Source organism: Monodelphis domestica, chromosome 2 (genome assembly GCF_027887165.1).
Source record: "Monodelphis domestica isolate mMonDom1 chromosome 2, mMonDom1.pri, whole genome shotgun sequence".
Lineage (NCBI taxonomy): Eukaryota > Metazoa > Chordata > Mammalia > Didelphimorphia > Didelphidae > Monodelphis > Monodelphis domestica.
The window spans coordinates 33,169,187-33,191,224 of NC_077228.1; the positions used below are offsets into that span (position 1 = coordinate 33,169,187).

The following is a 22,038-nucleotide window of genomic DNA, read 5'->3' on the forward strand; positions in this document are numbered from 1 at the left end:
AGTACTACTGCCTGAAGCCTTGTCATTCATTCATTGCTCAGTCTGACTCTTTGTGACCCCATCTGGGATTTTCTTGGCAAAGGTACGATAGTGGTTTGCCATTTCCTTCTCCAGGGAAGGAAGCAGAAGCAAACAGGGTTAAGTGACTTGCTCAGGATCACAGAGCTAGTAAATGTAGGAGGCCAGATTTGAACTCAGGAGGCTATGGCTTCCTGACTCTGGGTCCAGCATTCTATTCACTGAGCCACCTAATTGCCCTCCTTGAAGTCTGAGGTGGCCATTGAGGAAGGACATTGACAAGCTGGAGTAAATCCATGGGAAGGAGAGGGAGGGCACTAGAGGGTTCTAGGAGAATAATGGTGGAGGAACAGGGCATGTTTAGTTTAGAAAAGAGAAGCCTTGGGGAGGGGGAGGGACAGATGATATACTTAGAATTTGAAGGACTGTCATGTGGCCCTGGCAGCAGAAATGGGAAGAATACTAGTTTAGGGTCAATATAAGGACCAAACTGTCCAACAACAGAGGTATCCCAAAGAGCTGATTTCTCATCATTAGAAGTCTTCAAGTAAGGACTATCATGGATATTGTGGAGAGGATTCCTGCTCATCTGTTGAGGTTTGGATGCCCCCCTGAGGTCTCTTCCACTCAGAAAAGCTGGGATTCTCTCAGTTTTTATGTCTTTCTTTGTTTCTGGCTTTGCTCTCTGTCTGTCTCTGTCTCTTTCCCTCTCTGCCTTCTGTATCCATTTCTCTGTCTCTGGCTGCCTCTCTCTGAGGGGCTCCCCTAAACCTCTGTGAATTCACTGACATGGAGAGTCCACTGGAAGAGATGGGTCAGGGAAGCTACAGATAAGGGATGACATCTGAGGTTCTTTCTAGTTCTGTATGTAACACCTTGGGCTTTCTCTCCCTGGGAGTAGGGAGGACACAGATGCAAGGCTTCTCTGTTGTTCCTTGTCCCAATTCTCACAATATTCCCAGGCCCTTTTTTGGAGTTTAGATCTCCCAAATTCCTGCCTTACCCAGGCTAAGCTCCATCTTCTCTGGTTCATTGATGGAAGCCAGTAAGAAAGGGTCTTAAAGACTTTCCCTCTGACCCTAGCTCTGGTCAGTGTGAGAAGGAGAAGGGAAGGAGGGCTTGCTTTGATTATTCTCAGGAACCCTCTACTACACCCTTGTAAGACTTACCTTTGGCCCAGGAGGTTTCTAGGCTGCCAAGTCTGGCCTTGGCAACATCCTTCATGATGGTCATCAGCCTCTCTCGATCTGGTCTCCTCCTTGCCCTTCTGGTGAGGGTGGGAGTAACCAGGGCCAAAGCCTATGGACTGATTCCTCAGTGCCTGCCTGCCTGCCTTCCTATCTTCACAAAGGCACCCCAGGAATCTGAGACTCGTGCCTGCAGGTGTGTTAGCTTGAAACATTCAGCCTGGCCTTGGGAATTCCCTCCCTACTGCTTCCCCAGCTTACCCCAAAGCTGCCCTCTGGCTCTCCAACTAGGAGTTAGAGTGCTGGGCACAAAGAGACACCAAAAGTCGGATGGGTCACCCAGGCCTACTTCTGGAGAGATAGAGTTAAGGGTATGGGGAGCTGATGGCAGAAACAGATACATCCTCCATCCTCCCTACCCTCAGCCCCCTTATTATAAGGGAATAATGGGCTCATGGGCTCCCTTCCTAGAAGGCTGCCTCCTGTTAGGGAATACTGCCCATATGCAAGGTTCTGGGACCCACCTGATATCTGTCAGAGTGGTGCAGGTCATCGGAGGAATGTGGAGAGGCTGTAGGCGAGTCCCCTTCTCGCTTGATCGAGGCTGATAACAAGATGGACTGTGGAAGGAATAAAAACGGGAGAGGTTGGTAGGGGCTGGGACCCAGACTCTCCCCCCCTTCCTATAACCTTCCCATGGAGGCTCGACTCACATGGAAGGGTTTTCTCCTTTTGTCCTCTGGCACTCCCTATGTGGGGGTCAGTGACCCTTCTGCTAGGAGGCCCATCTGACGATAAGCCTGAGAGCCAACTCTGTCTGGTCATATGCTACCATGTTCAAGGCCCAGTTCTGGTGCCACCACCTTCAGAGAGTCTTCTCTGATTTCCCCAGCCAGAAGTGGAGATGTTGATGACACCGCCATGGATACCTTGACTTCCTGAGCATTCTAAGCCCGAGAAAGCTCTTCTGTCAGTAGATTCTGAAGGAGCTCGTGGAGGGACAGTCTCCACTCGAGACAAAGCCTGAAGGGGGAGGGTGAGCTCAGCCTCCTGGGTCTGATGGCTCTGCTCACAATCGGCTCTGGGGTTACAAAGGAGTTCCTTAGGACTGCCGCGGGGCTTCCTGAGCTGGAAAGGGCTTCACTGGGTCTAATCCGGACCTGAACAAGCATCTACCACATGTATGTCGCCAAGGCGTTGGCCAGCCCCATCTTTAAGACCTCCAGTCAGCAGGAGCCTTTCCTTCCCTTCTCCAGGCAGCCCACCCTATTGCTGGACAGCTCCCATGCTGAGGCCATCTCACTAGGGCTCTTCTGTACCTTCCCCTCAGGGTTCGAACAAAGAGGAGCTCTCCTCCACAGGGGCAGCCCTTCCAGAGTTCCATAAACCAAGCTCTCATGCCCCTGCTCCCTTCTCCCCACCTCGGGGCCTCTCTCCATCTCACACTTCCCCGAGAGACCCAAACCCAGAAGACAGTGCCAGGGACCAGAGCGTCAACGGATCTGAATGGAAGGGCAGCTCCAGGGTGCTGGACCCAAAGGGTCTCCTGTCACAGCTTTACCCTGGAAAGGTGTTTTCTCCTGGAACAGTGACAGTCTCATCCCTATTTTACAGAGGAAGAGACTAGGACACAGCAAAAAGAAAGGACCCTTCCAGGGCCACATATCTGGGAAGCAGTGGTGTCCGGTCTTGGCTCCAAGGGCAGGACCCCCTCCCAGGATGGGATTGCCAACGCACGGTCGATGCCCAGCACCTTTCTGTTGATGGTTGGCCACCAGTCTCTTTTATCTGTTGTCTTAGATCAGGAGAGAAAGACAAGGGATCAGGTAGCCTGCAGGAGGAACTTGGCTCAGCGATCATCCCTCTGCCAGGGATGCCCAGATCCATAGATCCGGCCCTTGTTCCTCCGGGACCCCTAGACCCACACACATCACTGTCTTCTGCTTATTACTCGAATCCGCGATGTCCAAAACACCCTTATTATCCTTCCTCTTCGAACTCTGCTTTCTTTTCAAGTTCCCTATTACGACCGAGGGCAGCGCCATCTTCCCAGGCCCCCAGCCTCGCCTCCTGGGTGTCATCCTCAACTCCTCTAATGCCTTCGCCCTCCTGTACAATCTGTTGCCAAGTCGGACGTTTCTCCCTTCACCTCTTTCCTATAAGCCCTCTTCTCTCCTCCAATGGCCGAGACCCTCATTGCCTCTCTCCTGGACTACTCTTCACAGCCTCCTAATTGGTGTCCCTGCTTGCAGGCTCACCTCAGTCCAATCCATCCTCTGCACAGCTGCCAAAATGATAGTCCTTAGCGTAGAGGCCTAACCGTGTCCCTCTTCTGCTCAAAAACCCCAGTGGCTCCCTACTACCTCTAGAATAAAATACAAATGTTTCCATCGGGTCATTAGACCCTTTCCAACCTGGCTGCATGTAACTAACCTTTCCAGGCTTCGTGCACTCGACGGTGTTCAGGGAGTCCCCAAAGCTAGGGATGTTTCTTCATTCCCAGTCTTAGAATCCCTTGTTTCCTCTAAAGTTCAGCTCCAGGGGAATATATATATACACACACACTATATAGTGCTTGATCTGTTGTTTCAGACCTGTCTGACTCTGTGACCCCATCTGGGATTTTTTTTGCAAAGATATTGTCGTGGTTTGCCATTTTCTTCTCCTGCTTATTTGACAAATGAGGAAACCAAGGCAAACAGGGTGAAGTGACTTGCCCAGGTTCGTACAGCTAGTAAGTAACTGAGGCCAGATTTGAACTCAGGTCTTTCTGATTCCAGGCTCAGCACTCTCTCCACTTGGCTGCCATATATAGGTATGTGTGTATAGAGATGTATATAGAGGCAATCATAAAAGAATTATAAATGGCACACACACGTGCCCTGTACACACTACATATATGATACACACGGTGTATATTTGTGGTGCATATGTGCACGCGTGTGTATATTTATACATGTGCCTATATTTCTGCCTAATAGAATGTAAGCTCCCCGAGGGCCAGGCGCTCTCACTGTCATCACTATCGCCTTATACCAAGCCCAGCGGCTGCTGGTGCCTTACGAAGGGTTTGTTGAAAGAATGACTGACCTCCCCCATCCCAAGGGAAGCGGCGCTCCCCACCTGGATGCCTTTGTTCCCTGCCTCCTCCTGCCCACGTCAATGGTCTCAGCGTGTCCTTAGACCTTCCAGGAGGGCCTTCAGGGAGGAGCGGGACCGGCAACCCGAGTTGGCCGAGCGCAAGGACAGGAATCATCTAAGCTCGCCCTTTGAAAACACTGTAAGGCTTGCAAAATGCTTTGCCAGCGTCATCCCGTTTGGTCGGAGAGCTAAGTGATGCCGTGCCTGGACTCGAGTTCCAATCCTGCTCCAGACCTTTAGAAGCTAGGTGACCTGGGCAAGTCACTTCATCTCTCCCTGATTCCATTCTCTCATCTAGGAAATGGGGCTTCCAGTGGTCCCTCCCGGTTATGGGGATCCGAGGAGAGGACCTTCGGCGAAGGCTTTACAAGCCTGGCAGAGTAACAGGACCACGGCTTGGTACCTAGCCTTGGATCAAAGCCTCCCAGGGAGGGAAGCCCATCAGCGGTGTGTGGGGCAGGTCTGGCCTGGCCCGGAGCTTGGGCCTGCCTCTCTGGGGCCCGGAAGAGGAAGTCTCGCCTCTTCCTCATGGCGGTTTTTCAGATGCTCGCAGACAAACTGCCTCCATCTTTTCTCCAGGCCGGGCTCCCCCTAGGCTGCCCTCCCCCATCTAGAATGGCTCTGACCCGGATACCTGACGCGCCAGGGGTCGGGGCTGCGGGCTCTGCACCGGCATTAAAGGAGGCGCCTCAGATCCTCCCTTTGGGGTGCCAAACCCTCGGCCCTCTTTTTTGAAGGGCCCCGGGGGGCGGGGGGCGGGGTCTGGCCTGGCTCTAGGGATAAGCTGTGCCAGGAGATGAAGCGGGACTTTGATGGTGGAGGCTACAGGGAGAAGGCCTCATGCTCCGGCCTTCCCAGGCTGAGCCGCCATGTTCCACAGAGACGGGAAAAGCCAAGGCCTCCGCTTTCCACTCAAAGCCCCGGCCTCCTCCCCTGGGATCACAGAGCTCCGAGAGAAGAGCAGCTTCTGAGATCGCTCTTCAACCTCTATTTCACAATGCGGGAAACCGAGGCCTTGATGCGCAACGTTCCAGGCAGCGACGTCAGACAGGACTTGAACCCCTGTCCTGCGCCTCTCCTCCCAGAGCTCCGTCCCCCATCGCCGCCCCCCTCGGCTCTCTGCCTGGCTCTTGAAGGAATGCCTCTAATCCAATATTATGATGTGAGAAATGGCCGGCCCCACTATGGAGACAGTAAATTAAACGTTATGTATTAGTTTTTAGCGGGTAGGCAGGGGCGGAACGCGGGGCCCATTTATTCCTGAGCCTCCGAGATGACCTCTGGAAACAGGCAAGGCTCAAACCAATCCCCGGGCCGTCAATCTCGGCACCTCTTCTGCATACCCGCTGCTTCGATTAATAAACTGTCTATTTCTAAATTGTGCGGAAGTGCTTTCATGCTAAGCTGGGGTCACGAGTGGGCGCTGGGGCCCGCGCCCGGACCCCTCCCGCCTCCCGGCCGCAGCACCCCCCTCCTGGGCAGCCAGAAGCGGGGGCGGGAGGGAGGGTCTCCCTCAGTGCCTGGGAGAGATCTGCACTTGGCAGGCCCTGCTCCCCCCACTCATCCTCCCCCCTTCCTTCCCTCCAAAGGTTTTCACCAACCGAGCCCCACCCCCACCCCACCCCCTTGTTTGAAATCGCTGGTGACAGCCCAAAGAAAGCAATTTGGGAAAGAGAGAGAGGTCATTTATCCTCTATCTCCTGGGCTGAGCGGCTGGGATGTGACCCGAATTCTGCCCGCATCCTCAGGCTCAGCGCGAGGGTCCGGGGCGGAGGTGGGGGCTGGGCGAGAAGCTGCCACCGGCTCTGTGCCGAAGGGCCAATGGGACGGCTCTCCTAGCCTGGCCAGAAGGAGCTGTCAGAGGCCCCTGGAGAAGCAGGGCAAACTCATCTCATTCTGCTCAGTGACTAATCCCTTCCGAGGAGCCAGGACACCGGCGACACGGCCCGCCTCTTTCTTCTGCCTCCATCTTTCCTACCCTGGCTTCCTGGGCCTCCTTCCCCAGCTTCCTAGGCTTGGGGAGCCACCCGGGGAGAGGAGGGCTAGAGGACCGCGCCAGGCTGAGCCAAAGCCTCTGTGGCCGGCCTCATCCTCCCTGGCCTCCTGTCCCCAGCCTGGGCAGCCAGGGAGGACCGGGGACAGGAATGGTGGCACAGATGGCCAGAGATGCTGGTGCTCGCTACCTGTGTGAGCCTGGCCATTTCCTGGCCTTGCCTTTCCTGCTTCAGACTCTTCCTCTGAATCCTGAAGGGATCCTGGACTCTTCCAGCCCCGATTCAGAGATCCTGCCAATGTGTGTGTGTGATTCCAGTGAATTCCCTTAGCTTTTCTTCCTCTTCCTCCTCTTCCTCCTCTTCCTCTTCCTCCTCCTCTTCCTCCTCCTTCTCCTCCTCCTTCTCCTCCTCCTCTTCTTCCTCCTCCTCTTCTTCCTCTTCCTCCTCCTCTTCTTCCTCTTCCTCTTTTTCCTCCTCCTCCTCTTCCTCCTCCTCCTCTTCTTCCTCTTCCTCTTTTTCCTCCTCCTCCTCTTCCTCCTCCTCCTCCTTCTCCTCCTCCTCCTCTTCCTCCTCCTCCTCCTTCTCCTCCTCCTCCTCTTCCTCTTCCTCCTCCTCCTCCTTCTCCTCCTCCTCCTCCTCCTTCTCCTTCTCCTCCTCCTCCTTCTTCCTCTTTTTCCTCCTCCTCCTCTTCCTCCTCCTCCTCCTCTTCCTCCTCTTCTTCCTCCTCCTCTTCTTCCTCTTCCTCCTCCTCTTCTCCCTCTTCCTCTTTTTCCTCCTCCTCCTCTTCCTCCTCCTCCTCTTCTTCCTCTTCCTCTTTTTCCTCCTCCTCTTCTTCCTCCTCCTCCTCCTCTTCCTCCTCCTCCTCTTCCTCTTCCTCCTCCTCCTCTTCCATGAAGCTGTCTAGGCAGCACTAGGCAGTCTCCCCTCACTCCTCCTCATCCATCTATCTCTCTGTGGAAGGGAGAGGTGAGGGGCCCCCGGGGAGGTGATAAACCCTGAGAGGCAGGGCCTCCCCCTCCGCCTCGGCTGCCTCACACCTGGGGCGAGTGGAATAAAAAAAGGTCACCAGCGCTTTTTAAACACGGGCACAAGATCGGGAAAATGTGCTTGGGAAAAAAACCGCTGGCATTAAATCATGACTCTGTGCCCGGCTCTTCGCCTCATTAAAAGTGGCCTTTCGCAAGGTAAAATTATCATTGTAAGCGATAAGATCTTTAAGAAAATAATTCACGGCTTCTTCACCCTTTAATATGATGGCCGCCACTGGCTAATTTTTTTCTTAATGGCAACGAGACCATCAATCTTGTTCAAGACTTCCTCTCTCCCTCCTCCTCCTCCTGATCTGACTCTGACTCCCCCCCCCCCCCAGTCCCAGGACCCACCGCCACTGCCCAAGTGCCTCCCTGAACCTCCTTGGCTTCCTCCTGGGCACTCCCAAAGCCGCCCCCCCCCCCGGCTCCCCCAAGGCTGGCCCTGTGGCTAAGCAAGGAGCCAGAGTGAGCAGATGCTGGCTTGGCATGTGTCTTGGTTCTGGAGCCTGGAAACGTTCCCACATGTGTTCATTTGTACATTCATTGGGTATGGGTGTGGGGCAAAGAGAGGGAACAAATGCCTCGTCTCTGAAAAGGGGGGGCCGAAAGAGACTGTCTGGGGGGTTCTGACCAGGGTCTCTCCCGTCCTCCCCCACCCCCTGCTTGGGCAGGTGGAACATTCTGTTTTTACAAAATTGTGTGTGTGAGCTCTCAAGCCTGTGTGTGTGTGTGTGTGTGTGTGTGTGTGTGTGTGTGTGTGTGTGGTGGGGTGACCTGGTATTTGTCAGCACTGAGAAAATGGACCAAAATTGCCTCCACTTTAGCCATCAGACCCGCCCCTGCCGGCTGCTCCTCTCCCTGAGCCCCCCCACCCAGTGGTTGGGGTCATATGTGGGAGAAGGAAGGGGCCAGATGTGGTGGAGAGGGGGCCAGATGTGGGGGAGGGGGGGGGGGGTCAGCGAGTGCCATTGACATGCACTTCCCTTTTAAGCCTGGTCATTTGAAACTATTAAGTGCTGGGTGGGGGCTGCCGCCGGGGGCGGCTTGAGGCAAGCCGGGGAGTCTATTTCCCTTAAACAATCCATCAGCGGCTGTCACCCGAGCAGCCCCTCTCCTGCCTGCTCGCGCTAGCACCCGCTTTTATCTCTGACCGCGCCACCGCCTTTTGTGGGATGCTGCACAGTGTCCCTTGCCTGATGGAGGGCTTGAACGCAGCCTCCAAAGAGGGCCAAATATCACTTAGCAGCCTCACGAGAGAGGCTTTGACAGGCTGCCCCCACCTCGAGCCGGGGAGGGGAGGGGACGTGGTGGGAGAGCAGCCCCAGCCCCCGTGGAGCCCCATTTCATCTGCCTTGGAAACATCCGCCCTTGCCTGGACTAGTGCCACCCCTCCTAGGGGATTCTGGGCCTCAGGCTGCGGCCTGGCCACGCAGCTGCCGAGCAGATACCCCCAGATTCGGCAAATAGGGCCCCGTCATGGGCCACACCAGGGCATCTCCATTTCCCCAAGGGGAACGTTCGAGCTCCTCAGTTGGGCATTCAAGGCTTCTACCCTGGCCTTGTTCTTCCCCTCTCGATTTCCTACAATGCCCCCCAAATAGTGTCTGGCCCAGCAAGGAGCCAGGCAGTACCCCCAGGCCCTGGACCCCAGCCACCTCAGGGCTTGTTCGGCTCATCCGCCTTGCTCCTCCTTCCCACTCTGACTCTCCAGCCCTCCCCACAGAGCCCCCCAGCTCCCTTGTAGACTCCCAGCCCCAGCTTGTGAGCTCTTCCTGCTCATCCCTCCTTGGGAATATTCCATCCGGGGTAGCTCCTTCTTCCGGGGCCAACCCTCCTCCCTTATCCCTACCAGGAGCAGTGGAGCAGAGGGCTGGCCACACGGGGAGGACATGCCCGCTCCAAGGGTGGGTGGTAAACTCCGGAGCAGCTCAGGGGATGGGGAGAACTAGCGGGGATCCTGGGGAAGGAATGTCCAGGGAGCAGCCAGAGAAGGGGCACCTCGTGGGAGACAGGGGAGAAGCCAAGTCCTAAGAGCATTCGTTGAAGGAACCAGGAGTTCTTTTTTGCTTAGAGAAGAGAAAGCTCAGGGGAGTGGTGCCAGCTGGCCCCCAGGATGTGAAGGCCTGAGCCCTGTGGGGGAGGGATCAGTCTTATTACTCCCCCCCCCCCCCCCCAGCAGAGCCAGGAGCAGTGAGGGCAAGATGCAAGGAGGCTCGTGGAGGCTGGATGTTGGGAGGAACTTCTAACCTTGAGAGCTGTCCCAAAGGCTATGGGCTACCGGGAGAAGGGGCCAATTCCACCTCTTCCTCCTTAGAAGACAACTTGACAGGGATGCTGCTGAGGGGATTTTGACCAGGGAGAAGGGAGGGAGCTCGCTGAGGGTCCATCCTCCTGGGGCTTGGGCAGGAGGCTCTACCTGGGCATGGGATAGGCTATGTGTGCATGGGCACCTGATGGGTGCCTGAGGTGGGTGCTGCCACCTACCTTGGGGGTGCCTGGGGCCATGGCATCCTTCAGGAGGGCGTTCTTGCTGCAAAGAAAGAAAGAAGACAAGCAGGTGAAGTTTCCACAGAACCCCTGGGGAGGGGGGGCTGCAGTCAGGGGCAGGAGCAGCAGCCCTCCCGACTCCCTTTTCCTGTTCATGGTCGGGCCCTGGGTCTCCCTCTGTCCCCTGGCTCTGCCTATCTCCCAGGGCGGGCAGGGGAGCCAGGGCAGCAGCTGAGGGGAGGGGGCTCTTAGAGCAGACATGCAACTGCCCTTCCTTCATTGGCCCCCAGAGCCATGACCCTGCAGACCAAGCTAGGCTCCGGACAAATCTTTGGATTCAATGGGCTGGCAGCTGCTCTGAGGCCAGAGGCCCATTGAGGCAGAGCCTAGTTCTCCCCATGCCCCTCCTCTTGAGTTGAGAGACAAGGGTGGGAGGTCTAGTCTGGCTTTAATCCTAGCATCCGTATGCACAGTCATCTCCGTCTCACTAAGCAGGAGTGACAGGAGCAAGGAGCAGACCATCACTGGACCGTGGCCACCAGGCCCATCCCCTCAAGGCCTCGTCCTCATCCCCACCCCATGGCCCTGATCATGCAGGTCCACAGAGAGGACAAGAGTGGACATCTGGGTGAAGCCCGTAGAACAGGGAGAGGGTCAGAAGAAGAAGAAGGGCGGAGAGAATGAATGGCCCAGCTGGACCCCGAGCCCCCTCCCATTCACCTGGGATGGGCCAGGGCCTCCTTTCAGGACAGAGGCCATGCCAGCCCTCCTTTCCATTCTCCTGCCCTCCCTCCCAGCCTCCAGGGAATGGCAGTACTGGGGAGATGGAGGCTGCAGGAAGGAGGAGGAGGGAGGAGCAGGAGAGAGGCTCTGATGATCTCCCCACTTGCCTGCCTGCCACTGAATGATCCTGGGGCTTTAAATCATGAGCAGGCCCAGCACCGGTTCCTGCACCCAGCCCAAGCTGGCACTTTTAATTAAGGTGATTTACACCGAATTATCCTTGGAAATAAAGAGGCAGGGAGCTGCCCGCACTGAGCCTCCCCCTCCGCCCCCTGCTGAGCTTTAATCTATTGGGGGGATTGTTTATCTAGCTCATTACCCAACCAAACACCGAGGCAGGCAGAGGCCCAGAGCTGCTGCAGCAGCGCCTGCCCACCGGCTGCTGCAGCTAGGCTCCTGGCTGCTGCCCCAGTGCCAACAGTGCCATCGCCTCCATCTGCCTGCCAGGCTTTTGATAAGGCAGAGAGAAAGGTCAGGGCGGGGGCCTGAGGGGGCCCTCCGTCCCATTCTCTCATCCCTGCCTCCGGGAGCCCCGAGCCTTAGCACAGGAGTCCCCAGCCAGACACTGAGGAAGCCCCCAAACTGGTCGGCCTGCCTGGTCCACCCCCAGCATCACCCCCAGAGCTCAAAGGCTCAGGATGCCAGGAGACGTCTCCTTCGTTCCATGCCCCCCACCAGGACAGCTCCCTGGGGACGTCCTAGCACATCCGGACTCCTCTCGCCTCCTGCCCCTGCCTCTTCCTGGGACATTATTGGGCCTGGCGTGGGTCTGGCATGCCAGGCTGGGGGCCTGGGTGGCCGCAGTGGGTGATGGGCAGGAGGGGGAGTCTGGGAGAGGGGAGGCCTGGCTCTCTCCCCCCACCCCTATGACCCTTCCCGGGAATCCCTCCCGCACCCAATTACAGCCTTAATTGGCAAGTCCGGGAAATCAATTAATTCGCAAATTTTTTCCAATTAAAAATTAAGATAAATCAGGCAGCCTCGTCAGGTGCCAGGGCCAGGCAGTTTGGGGGGGGCGCCCTTGGAACGCCTTTGCCGGGCGCGCTGTCAGCGGCCGGCCGGGCCGAGACAGATAAAAACCCATCGACCCGTCGCGAGGAGCTCTTCAGCTCCATCGATCAGGCGGGATTTCACTGGCTCTGCAGAGCAGAAGGGGCTGCGGGGGCTCAAGCCTGCCCCCCTGAGCCAGGGCCTGAGCCCTCCCCCACCCCTCCCCAGGGCAGCTTTACGGGGATGGGGTGACCCCCGGGAGAATGTGCTGAGCTCTGCCCCCACTCTCATTCCCCCCCTCCAAGGGCAGCTCCTCCAGCATCCCTGCTCCTCTGGGGTCTGATGCGGGCCAAAGCTCAGCCAGTCTGCCCGGTCATTGGCCGCAGGAGGGCCGGGACAGCGGGGTGGGGGTGGGGGGTGGGGGGATGGGGGGGAGGGGGGCAAGGTTCCAGGGAAGATCCGAGTGGAGGGGCAGGACAGAGGAAGTCTGGGCTCGCCTCTACCTGCTGGGCAGCTGGGTGAGTTTCTCCAGTTCTTGTTCCATGTGTTCTTGTAGCTCCCCGGGTCGGAGCAACACTTGGCAGATGGGGCAGGTGGGGGCCTGGCTGTCAAATAGGGCAGCCGCTGCCGCTGCCGCCGCGGCCGCCGCCGCCGCCTTCTTCTTACCTAGAGAGGGAGGGAGGACAGATACCGTCAGGGGGACACAAAGATAAGGCAGGAGGCTGGTGGCGGCTCCTGTACCCCAACCAGGCCCCGTAGGCCGGACCCTGACCCCCAGATCCTCTCTGTGCTGGAGGCTGCTGAGGTGAGGAGGGACACCCCTGTACCCCAACCAGGCCCCATAGGCCGGACCCTGACCCCCAGATCCTCTCTGTGCTGGAGGCTGCTGAGGTGAGGAGGGACACCCCTGTACCCCAACCAGGCCCCATAGGCCGGACCCTGACCCCCAGATCCTCTCTGTGCTGGAGGCTGCTGAGGTGAGGAGGGACACCCCTGTACCCCAACCAGGCCCCATAGGCCGGACCCTGACCCCCAGATCCTCTCTGTGCTGGAGGTGCTGAGGTGAGGAGGGACACCCCTGTACCCCAACCAGGCCCCGTAGGCCGGACCCTGACCCCCAGATCCTCTCTGTGCTGGAGGTGCTGAGGTGAGGAGGGACACCCCTGTACCCCAACCAGGCTCTGTAGGCCGGACCCTGACCCCCAGATCCTCTCTGGGCTGGAGGCTGCTGAGGTGAGGAGGGACACCCCTGTACCCCAACCAGGCTCTGTAGGCCGGACCCTGACCCCCAGATCCTCTCTGTGCTGGAGGCTGCTGAGGTGAGGAGGGACACCCCTGTACCCCAACCAGGCCCCGTAGGCCGGACCCTGACCCCCAGATCCTCTCTGTGCTGGAGGCTGCTGAGGTGAGGAGGGACACCCCTGTACCCCAACCAGGCCCCGTAGGCCGGACCCTGACCCCCAGATCCTCTCTGGGCTGGAGGCTGCTGAGGTGAGGAGGGACACCCCTGTACCCCAACCAGGCCCCATAGGCCGGACCCTGACCCCCAGATCCTCTCTGTGCTGGAGGCTGCTGAGGTGAGGAGGGACACCCCGGCTCCTAAAAGAACCAGCCCACTGGATGTGGGATCCCTCCTCCATCCGCAAGCGGCCAGCCTGGCAGTGGTTTCAAGACCCTCATCACCTCGTGCTCCCCGTTTTTGCCGGCACCCTCCCTGCACCCTCACAGCCTCCAACACCACCGATGATCTCCCCGAAGCCTGGAGGCTCCCAGGTGGAGGCCGTCCCGTCCAGCCCCGAGTTGTCTTGGAGCGGAGCCGGGACTCCAGGTCCTTGGGGGGGTTCCCATTGCCTCCAGTGCCTCGGTGCTCCTGCTTGTGCCCTCTCCCCTCCCTGGCCTCCCTCCCTCTCAGTCTCTGCAGGGCTGGAGGAGAGGCTCTCTGAAGGGGCCCCCGCCACCCGGACTGCTCCTCGGCGGGCACGTACAAAGCCGAGACACGGCCCGCTCTTCCTGGGGCGCAGGCTTCGGGGCTGGACGCAGGGGGCCCGGCAGGGATGACCCCAGGCCTAAGCCCGACTCTTCCGGGTCCCCCTGTCCTTGGTGCCCCCCAGCCTGCCGCGGCGCGCTCATCCCGGGAGGGAGCTGGAGCTGGGCAAGGACAGACATGATGGGGGGGGGGTGGGGGGGCTGTCAACTCTAAAGATGATGGATGGGGAGGCAAGGCGGTGGCTGGCGGTGCCGCGGCGTTGCCTTATCGGATGCTCTGCCCGTCCTAAGACGTGGGCCGCTAATCCCCGGGCGAGGCTGCAGCCGCCCTCCTGCTGATAACCAGGAAATGGGACTGACAACAATTTTTAGCCGAGAGATTCTTCACCAAAATGCCGAGGCCGGAGGTCTGACAGCGGCTGATTGAGCGCGCGCGAGCGTGAGCCCAGGAGTGAGGAAGAGGAGAGGGAGGGAGGCGAGGGGGGGGTGCAGGCGCCGGAGCCGCTCTTCTCCTGCCTGTCTCCTTGGTCCTTCTTGGGCCTCCCGGGCTGAGGAGCCCTTCTGGGCCCTGCCTGACCTCTGGGCCCTGCGGCCAGGACGTCATTCGTTCCTCCGGCCCTGGCAGTGACAGAGATGCTGGCTGGGAGGATGAGGAAGGCCGCAGAAGCTTAAGGGGAGGGACCTAAACAAGAACCTTGTCCCTCCCCAACAAGTGGCCCGTTAGCCTCTGATGGCATACTTCCAGGGATGGGGAGCTCACCACCTCTGGAGGCAGCCCATTCCCCTTTGATATAACCCTGACCTGTCAGGATCCAGCCTCAAACTTCCTACATCTTCCAGACATGGTTCACAGCTTCGCCTCTGGGGACAAATAGAAGCAATCTACAGATCTGATCCCTCTTCCTCAGGCCAGATCTTCAGCTACCAGAGCAGAGAATTGATAAGCCCCCTCCCCTTCTCTGAGGGGATTCTCCTTTTTTTAAACTTTTACCCTCCGTCTTAGAATCAATACTGCGTATTGGTTCCAAGGCAGAAGAGTGGTCAGGGCTAGGCCATGGGGGTCAAGTGACTTGCCCAGGGTCACCCAGCTGGGAAGTGTCTGAGGCCAGATTTGAATCCAGGACCTTCCTATCATTGAGCCTTCCAGCTGCCCCTTGGTTGATTCTGAAATCAGGAGGACAAGGACGGGCACGGCATGCCTGAGGGTGATGGCATCGTGCCTGCCGTTGGTGCTGGGCAGGAGTAAAGGAAAGGGAAGGGCTGCTCAGGCCCAGCTGGTACCTGTGTCAGATTCGAGTCCCACCCTTCCAGAGAATGAGCAGGGGGCCCAGAGGTTTGCAAACTTGCCAGGTCTCTGGGCAGTGCCAGTGGGTGATGCCTGGGACCCCGGCCCATGTGGAAAGCCTCTTCCCAAATGTCCCCGAGATCCCGGGGCAAAGCCTGAACACCGGGGGTGAGAGGAAGGGGCCTCCAGAAGGTCGAGGCTCATCTGGACTCTAGGCCTGGAACTGGAACCCGGAACGTAGAGGTGATCTGACTAGAACGTGGATCTCCAAACTGCACTCTTCCTCCCTAGCTCATGACTTTGTGCATACGGTAGTGGGCCCTAACTGACTGTGGGGCTCAGGATGCAGAGCCCGGCCAACAAGAACCCGGAACTCAGGCCCAGAGGGTAGCTATCACTCCAAATAGAGTGGGGGAGAAGGGTTCAAATCCTGCCCCGACACCCCCAATTTCATGATCTCGGGGAATTAGACTTCTCAGTTTCCGCATCTGTAAAATGGGGCCACGGATGCCTGCGGTCCCCTCCACGCAAGGCTCCCGGAAGGGAAGCGGCAGGGAGAGGGAGGCCGAGGTTATCACTCTGGTAAGACGGCGCGTCAAGCGCGCTCAGCTGCCAGTGATATGTGCTCTGTCATGGCCGGGGCTGGGCCACGGGCTGGCTGTTCAGGCATTTTTATTAATATGTCCATACATTATCCATGTAATACACTTGTCTAGTGGGGCCTCCCCTGGCTCCGGAGCTGGCAGGTGGGGGCTGGGGGCTGGCCCGCTGGGTGGGGGGGATCTGAGCGGGCGTTTGATGGATCAGTTTGCATTACCCACCCAGGCTGGCCTGCGTCTGTCAGGATTAATAGGCATCTGCAGTGGCTGAAGTGAGCGGGGAGGGGGGGAGAATGCATCCTGCCTGTTTGTGGAGGGGCCGCACCGGCTCTCGGTTCTCCTCCTCTCCTCCGGGCCCCCTGGGGATGGGCGTGGGTGGGTGGGTCCCCCGAGGGCCCGAGAGCCCAGGTGCCAGGCGGGAGCCCCCGGAGGAACTCCCTTCAGGATGACCTGTGAGCACCCTGTCCGCCCTGGCCCTCCCCGGCCTCTCCCAGCCATCCTCCTCCTCCTCCGGGAAGGATGCTGAGCCAGGACTGACAAAGCCTGGCCTGGGGGAGGCAGGGAGGGAGAGGCCGGACCCAGATGGAAAACAGACAGAGCCAGGCTCTGGGGAGAAGGAAGGTGTGCCGGGAAGGAAGTTGGGGCTGCGGAGGCGTGTGCTGGGGGACCTGGGGGAGGGGCTGGGAGGAGGCGGAAGCTGAGGGGAGCCCTCTCCTCCGAAGATCAATTAGCATCAATTACCGACTTCATTTAATTGTCGTCGAAGATGAATTTGTCATTTTAGCCGGAATTAATGGGGCACCTTCACCTCTGCCGGTTGGGCGGCTGGATGGGGGGGGGGGGTCCGAGGGGCCGGCCTGAAGCCCCCTCCCCCCCTCCCGCTCTGGCCTCCTTTGGGCCTCGCTTCCTCCCTGGGTCCCCTGGGGGGGCGGCCCCGTGCCTGTTTACTTTGCAGCTTTTGAGCACATACAGAGGGGCTCGGCGTGTGCTCGCCAGGGGAGGGGGGTGCGGGGCGGCGGAGGCGGAGGGGGGGCAGGCCGCCGCCGGGCTGGAATTGAATTGATAAGCACATCAGCGCCAGATAACGCCTGAAATAATGCACCGATAAGGAAATGCGATTGGATTTGCTGGCGAGCATCAGATTGGCCCCATCTGGGGCCGCCTGGAAGCGCCGTAAATTGCGCTGGGGAAACCTTGTTTGTCCTTAAATATTCCTGTCGTTTCTCATTGCAGCCGACAGGGCCGCGGGCACACGGCAGGGGATTGGCCCGCTGCTCCGGGCCCGACGAGGGGGTGTGTGTGTGGGGGGCGCAGACAGGCAGAAAGAAGGCCTGCTTCGGGCCTCCTTTCTTCTCCCGGCCTCAGTTTCCCCCCGTGGGGCTGGGCGGTCTCTGGGACTCCGCTCTAAGCCCCGGCGGTCGGCGGCGGGTTGGCGAAGAGGAGGAGGAGGAGGAAGGGGAGAAAAAGGACGCGGGGAGGAGGAGGAGGAGGACTAGGTAGCAAACGGGGAGAAGGTGGGAGCCGGGGTGGAGGCAGGCTGGCGCAGGTGCTCTCACCTGGGGGCGGGGCCCACCTTCCTTTGGGGGCGGATGGGGAGGGGGCACGGGGGGGGGGGGGCTGGGGGGCGGGCCCTGCCCGGTGACAGCTGGCCCTTGCATCAATCACGCAGCTGTCCACGGGCAGGGGAGAGGCTCAGCAGAAATTGAGTTTGCCTCACAGGGGACGATTGAGCAAATTAATAGCCCATTAGCCAAGCAGTGACCTGAGAAATGAAGGTGCGGGGGTTCCTGGTGCCCCCTCCCCAATCCCGGCCAGGGTGAGGCCAGGCGGGTCGGCCCCACCCCGAGAGGGACGAACAGCCCACCCCAGGGCGCGGCTCAGCAGGCGCCTCATCCCCACCGCCCCCAGTTCTATGGTTTTAATTCCGAGGACTGGAAGGGGGCGGGTGGGGTGGGGGGCTCAGGCTGAGATTTATTGGCCGGTTTAGTGTCTCCCAGGCTCCCGCCCCACTCCCCCTCCTGGAGCTGCTTCCGTCCTGAGCCCCTAAATCAGGTGGCGAGATGGGCCCTGTCACTGCCCGCATTAGCCTCGTTAGCGCACTCGGAGCAGAGATTAATAGTGGTGCTTGGGCCACCCCCCCCCCTCTATTCGCCTCCACGGCTGCCCCGCGGGGGTGGGGACCAAGGCTGCTCAGCCCCCCCCCCCATCCCACCTCCTGTGCCTCTCCTCAGCTTCTCTCCTGTGCCCCTCCCCCTCCCCTTCCCTCCTCTCCTCTCCATCTGTCTTGCCCCCCCTTCTCCCCCCCCCCCATCCATCCGTCTCCTCCCCTTCCCCATCTCTACACTCTTTCCTCCTTTCTGGCTCCCTTCTCCGTCTGGATCTGGCTCTTCTCACCCCCCCACCCCCCCATGGCAGAGTGGGAATATTAATTATTGGAACCAATTGACTGTTTAGACGGATGGTTTAACTAATCACCACTAAGGCAGCCCCCACAAATGCCCCCGCCCCCCCCCCCCCCAGCAGACTGTTGCCCTGTTGACTCATCCGGTGGGATGAGACAACAGGAGCTCCTGCAGACTTGGAGCACTTTCCCCACCTGGATGGAGAAGGGTTGGCAGGGCTGGGCAGAACTTGGATATCCAGAGATAGCCACGCGCCCTTGGGGGCTCTTTCTGGCCTCCCCCTCCCTATTTCCCTCCCCTCCCCTCCCCCAAAACCCTAATTTGTCCTCCACTCAGCTAGCCTCACTTTCCTTCTGGGAAGCGCTGATGGACCCTCTTCTGGAACACCCACAGAAGCTCCCGGCTTGCCTTCCTCAGTGCCCTGTTTTGCCTCGGCATTCAAAGTCCTCCACCATCTGGCCCCTTTCCCGCCTTAGCCTGTTATCCCCTCCATGAACTCTAGGATGCTCCTCACTTCCTTAGAGCCTCTTGCCTCTAAACCTTTGCTCAAGCAGTTCTCCCCTCTTGACATTTCTCCCTTTCGTCTTTGATGACTGAAATCGGACTCGTTCCTTATTTAAGGAAGTCTTCCCTGGTTTCCCACCCCATCCCCACCTGGGCTGACCCCTAGGAGAGCCCGCCAGATGCCATCACAAATGGCGCTGAGCTCATTTCCCATCCCACCCCTCCGAAACTCCCCCAGGCAGCCCCCCGGGCTCTGGGAGCCTGGCATTTCCCCCAGGAAGGAGCTCCGGCTCCCTTCACGCTCTGCTCTAGGAGGGACGCCGGTGCCCGACAGGTGCCCCCAGAGAGCCCCGAGTGCCGGAGGAGGGCACTGTCCGGCCCAGCTTTCTCACCGATCAAAAAGGGGGCAGAGACGTGGCGGATCCAGGGTGCAACCCCGGGAGCTCCGTGTCCAGTCTGACGGGAAACCCTGGGCTTGCTGGAGCCGACCCCAGCGGCTCTGCTCCCATCTGAGGCTCTTTCTGCTTCTTCATTCTATCAGTGTGTGTCCGGCATCTAGGCCGAGTCTGAGGCGGAAGGAGAGGGGAAGGCGCCCTTCTGTCCACTACTCTTCTCCCCTGCGGCCGTGCTGCCCCCCTTGAGCATAGGTGAGGAGCCACGAAAGAGAGTCGGCTCCAGTAGGGTCGGCGAACTTGAGTTCGAATCCCCCCTCGGATGCTTGCTTACTGTTCCTTTGACCTTTCTGGACCTCAGTTTCCTGATCTGACAAAGGACAGTTTCTCTGTCCTGTAGATCCATGAGCCTGGGGCTGGAATCGGGAACTCCTTAAGTGCCAGCCTCTTGGCAGGAGTCAGTATCGCCTCCAACTGCTAGGCCGAGCTGGGCCGGCCGGAAGGACCCCCCCCTGCTCTGGGGGGTCTCCTGGGGGAGCTCGGCTCAGCAGGGGGAGCAGGCGGGCCCTCTGTGGCCAGTAGGTGTCGCTGTGGGTCCAGCCCTGGAGGGGACCACTGCCTAGGTCACTTGGCCTCTTGCCCCCGCGGGGGCCCCTCCACACGCTGTGATGGGAGGGAGGGAAGGAGGGCAAGAAGTGACCAGCAGACATCTCTGACCCCTGAGCCGGCTGCACCTTCCTCCCCAGATCCAGCGTGTGTGTGAGAGACAGACAGACAGACAGAGCCAGAGACCCATGGAAACAGACCCACCAGAGATGGAAAAAGACCGAGTCAGAGATACGGACAGACAGAGAGACAGAGACGGAGTCTGCCACCTTGTCTGTCTGTCTGTCTGTCTGTGGGAGTGTCCATCCCCACACGCATCCTAACCGTCACAATAGGGACCTCTATAGAACGGGGAGGCTCTGCTGCTCGGTGTCAATGCCCCGGAGCATGCTGGGTGTGCTGGAGAGGCAACTCCAGAAAGGACTTGCCTGAGAAGGGGCCGCCCCCGGCATCGTCCTGGGAGCCCAGGCTGTGATGGTCCGGAGGGCGTGCGCGGCCTTGGAGTGGGACCGACCCGGACACACCAATCCTCCTCCGTGGGAGGAGCCTGGAACGCCCCCCACGATGTAACCGACAAGTAGCTGGAGGCCTCCAAGGAGGCAGAGGCCGCCCTCGCCCGCCATCCCCTGCTGCTTAGGGGTTCTCCTGGGAGCTGGTTCTGCCCTCCCTCCGGGCCTCTGATCTTGCTCCTCAGGACACCCGTGAGGAGTCCTCCAGCCTTCCTTGAGTCCTCTCTGCTGCCGTTTCCTTCCCTACACCGCAGCCTCAATGGCCTCCTGATCCCGACTGCCCTCCTTTGGACACGCTCTGACTTGTCCGCGCCCTTCCTCAAACGGTGGCACCCTGACTGGAACCCAAGATTCCACGTGTGGGCTGAGCAGAGCCGGGGAAGGGGGGGGCGGGGGGGGGTCACCTCCTTCCAGGAAGCTCTGCTCCACCACCGGCTGACTCATAGAGGGAGCTTGCTGTCCACTCAGGCCCGCAGCTCTTTTTCAGCCCAATTGCTATCGAACCAACCCCTCACCCATCTTGTTCTTGCGAGTCTGATTTTTCCATAATATATTTTAAAGTGTTTTTCAAGCCTTGGAGCGCTATGAAATGCTAGATATTCGTATTTATTACTACCCGTTATTTTTGAGCCCAAGCGTAAGGCTTTCTATGGAGCCCTACTCTAGTGAGTCTTAGATCCAGGCCATGCTCTGATCTTTTTGACTCCTTATGGTCTTTGGTCAGCTAACTCAGTGTGGTGGGAAAATCTGATCAGGATCTGATCAGGGCTCTCCGCTGGAGATCTGCCAGGGGGACATGAGGGCATTAATGGCTGCCCATCCGGCCACCTCTGAACCCTCCTACGTGTAAGGAAAGCTTGACTTGCAACTTTCCAAGCTGTGAGACTTTTTATCTCTTCAGAGAGGATTTCACCGACCATTTGCTTTTCCTTTACAAGGCACTGGAGCCTCTCCAAGGCACTCTACAGTCTAGAAGGCTTCTGATTTAGAACTGATATTAAGTATTTCTTTAATTTTTAAAATGGTTACATGATTCCTATTTTCTCCCTCTCCTCTTCCCTCCCCACTCCAGGAGATGACAAGCAAATCCACTGGTTTTACGTGACATTAAGTCTTGATTCCAAGACAGAAGAACAGTAAGGGCTAGGCAACTGAGGTCAAGTGACTTGCCCAGGGTCACACAGCTAGGAAGTATCTGAGGCTAGATTTGAACCCAGGACCTTCTGACTCCAAGCCTGGCTCTCCATCCAGTGAGCCGCTTGGATGCCCCAGGGCATAGGCCTTTTACAAAATGCTTCAGTGTCTAGGAGATAAATGCAACTGAGGCACAAAGGAAGCTGAGATAATCTTTCAGTTGATACTCATAAAATCCAGGCGAAGGGTTCTTAGCCCCATTTTACAGGTGAGAAAACGGAAGCCTAGAGAAGACGGTGACTTTATGAGCAAGCTGCATCCTGGGGGTCCAGGTTTCCTGGCCACTTAGCTGACCAGGGCCTCCCCGACTTGAATGAGAGGCCAAGAGAGCAAAGAAGCCCTTCAAAAGGAAGGCAGACGTGGCCCAGGTGGCACTGAGCTAACATGGCAGATAGGAAAAGCAGCTTTTACTGGCTTCTAGAGGGCTCAGTCGATGGAGAACCAGACCTAAAGCCAAGAGGTCCTGGGTTCAAATTTGACCTCCGGCACTTCCCAGCTGGGTGACCCTGGGCGAGTCACTTGACGCCCATTGCCCAGCCCTCACCACGGTTCTGCCTTGGAGTCGATACACAGCATCGGTTCTAAGACTGAAAAAAAAAGGGGGCCTTGAAAAATGTCAAAATAGGCAAGAACGGGGTCAGACCTAATAAGGCAAAATGTAATCACAGACTTGGAGAATTGGAGGAGACCTCAGCGGCCTCCCAGTCTAACCCACACGCAAAAGAATCTTTACTAGAACACAACCAATCAGCAGTTGTCTGGCCTCTGCTCCAGTAAAAAAATAGTAATCACGAGAGCCGGTATTTATATGGCGCCTACTATGTGCCAGGCGCTGTGCCAAGTGCTCTATAAATGTCTCATTTGATTCTTTACCACCAGCCCGGAAGGGGGGTGCTGTTATTTTTGCCATCTTACAGATGAGGAAACTGA

General features: G+C 58.4%; 1 protein-coding gene across 4 annotated transcripts in view; it reads right to left on the minus strand.

The window, feature by feature from the left end:
- Nucleotides 1-22,038, minus strand: part of RNF220 (ring finger protein 220) — a 258,507-nt gene that overhangs the window by 33,184 nt on the left and 203,285 nt on the right. For all 4 annotated transcript variants that reach the window (XM_056815246.1, XM_056815245.1, XM_056815244.1 and 1 more), the window contains exons 3-5: nt 12,135-12,297; nt 9,856-9,901; nt 1,730-1,825 (exon numbers count right to left, since the gene is read on the minus strand). In XM_056815246.1, coding sequence (XP_056671224.1) covers nt 1,730-1,825; nt 9,856-9,901; nt 12,135-12,297 — 305 coding nt within the window. The remainder of the gene's footprint in view (nt 1-1,729; nt 1,826-9,855; nt 9,902-12,134; nt 12,298-22,038) is intronic.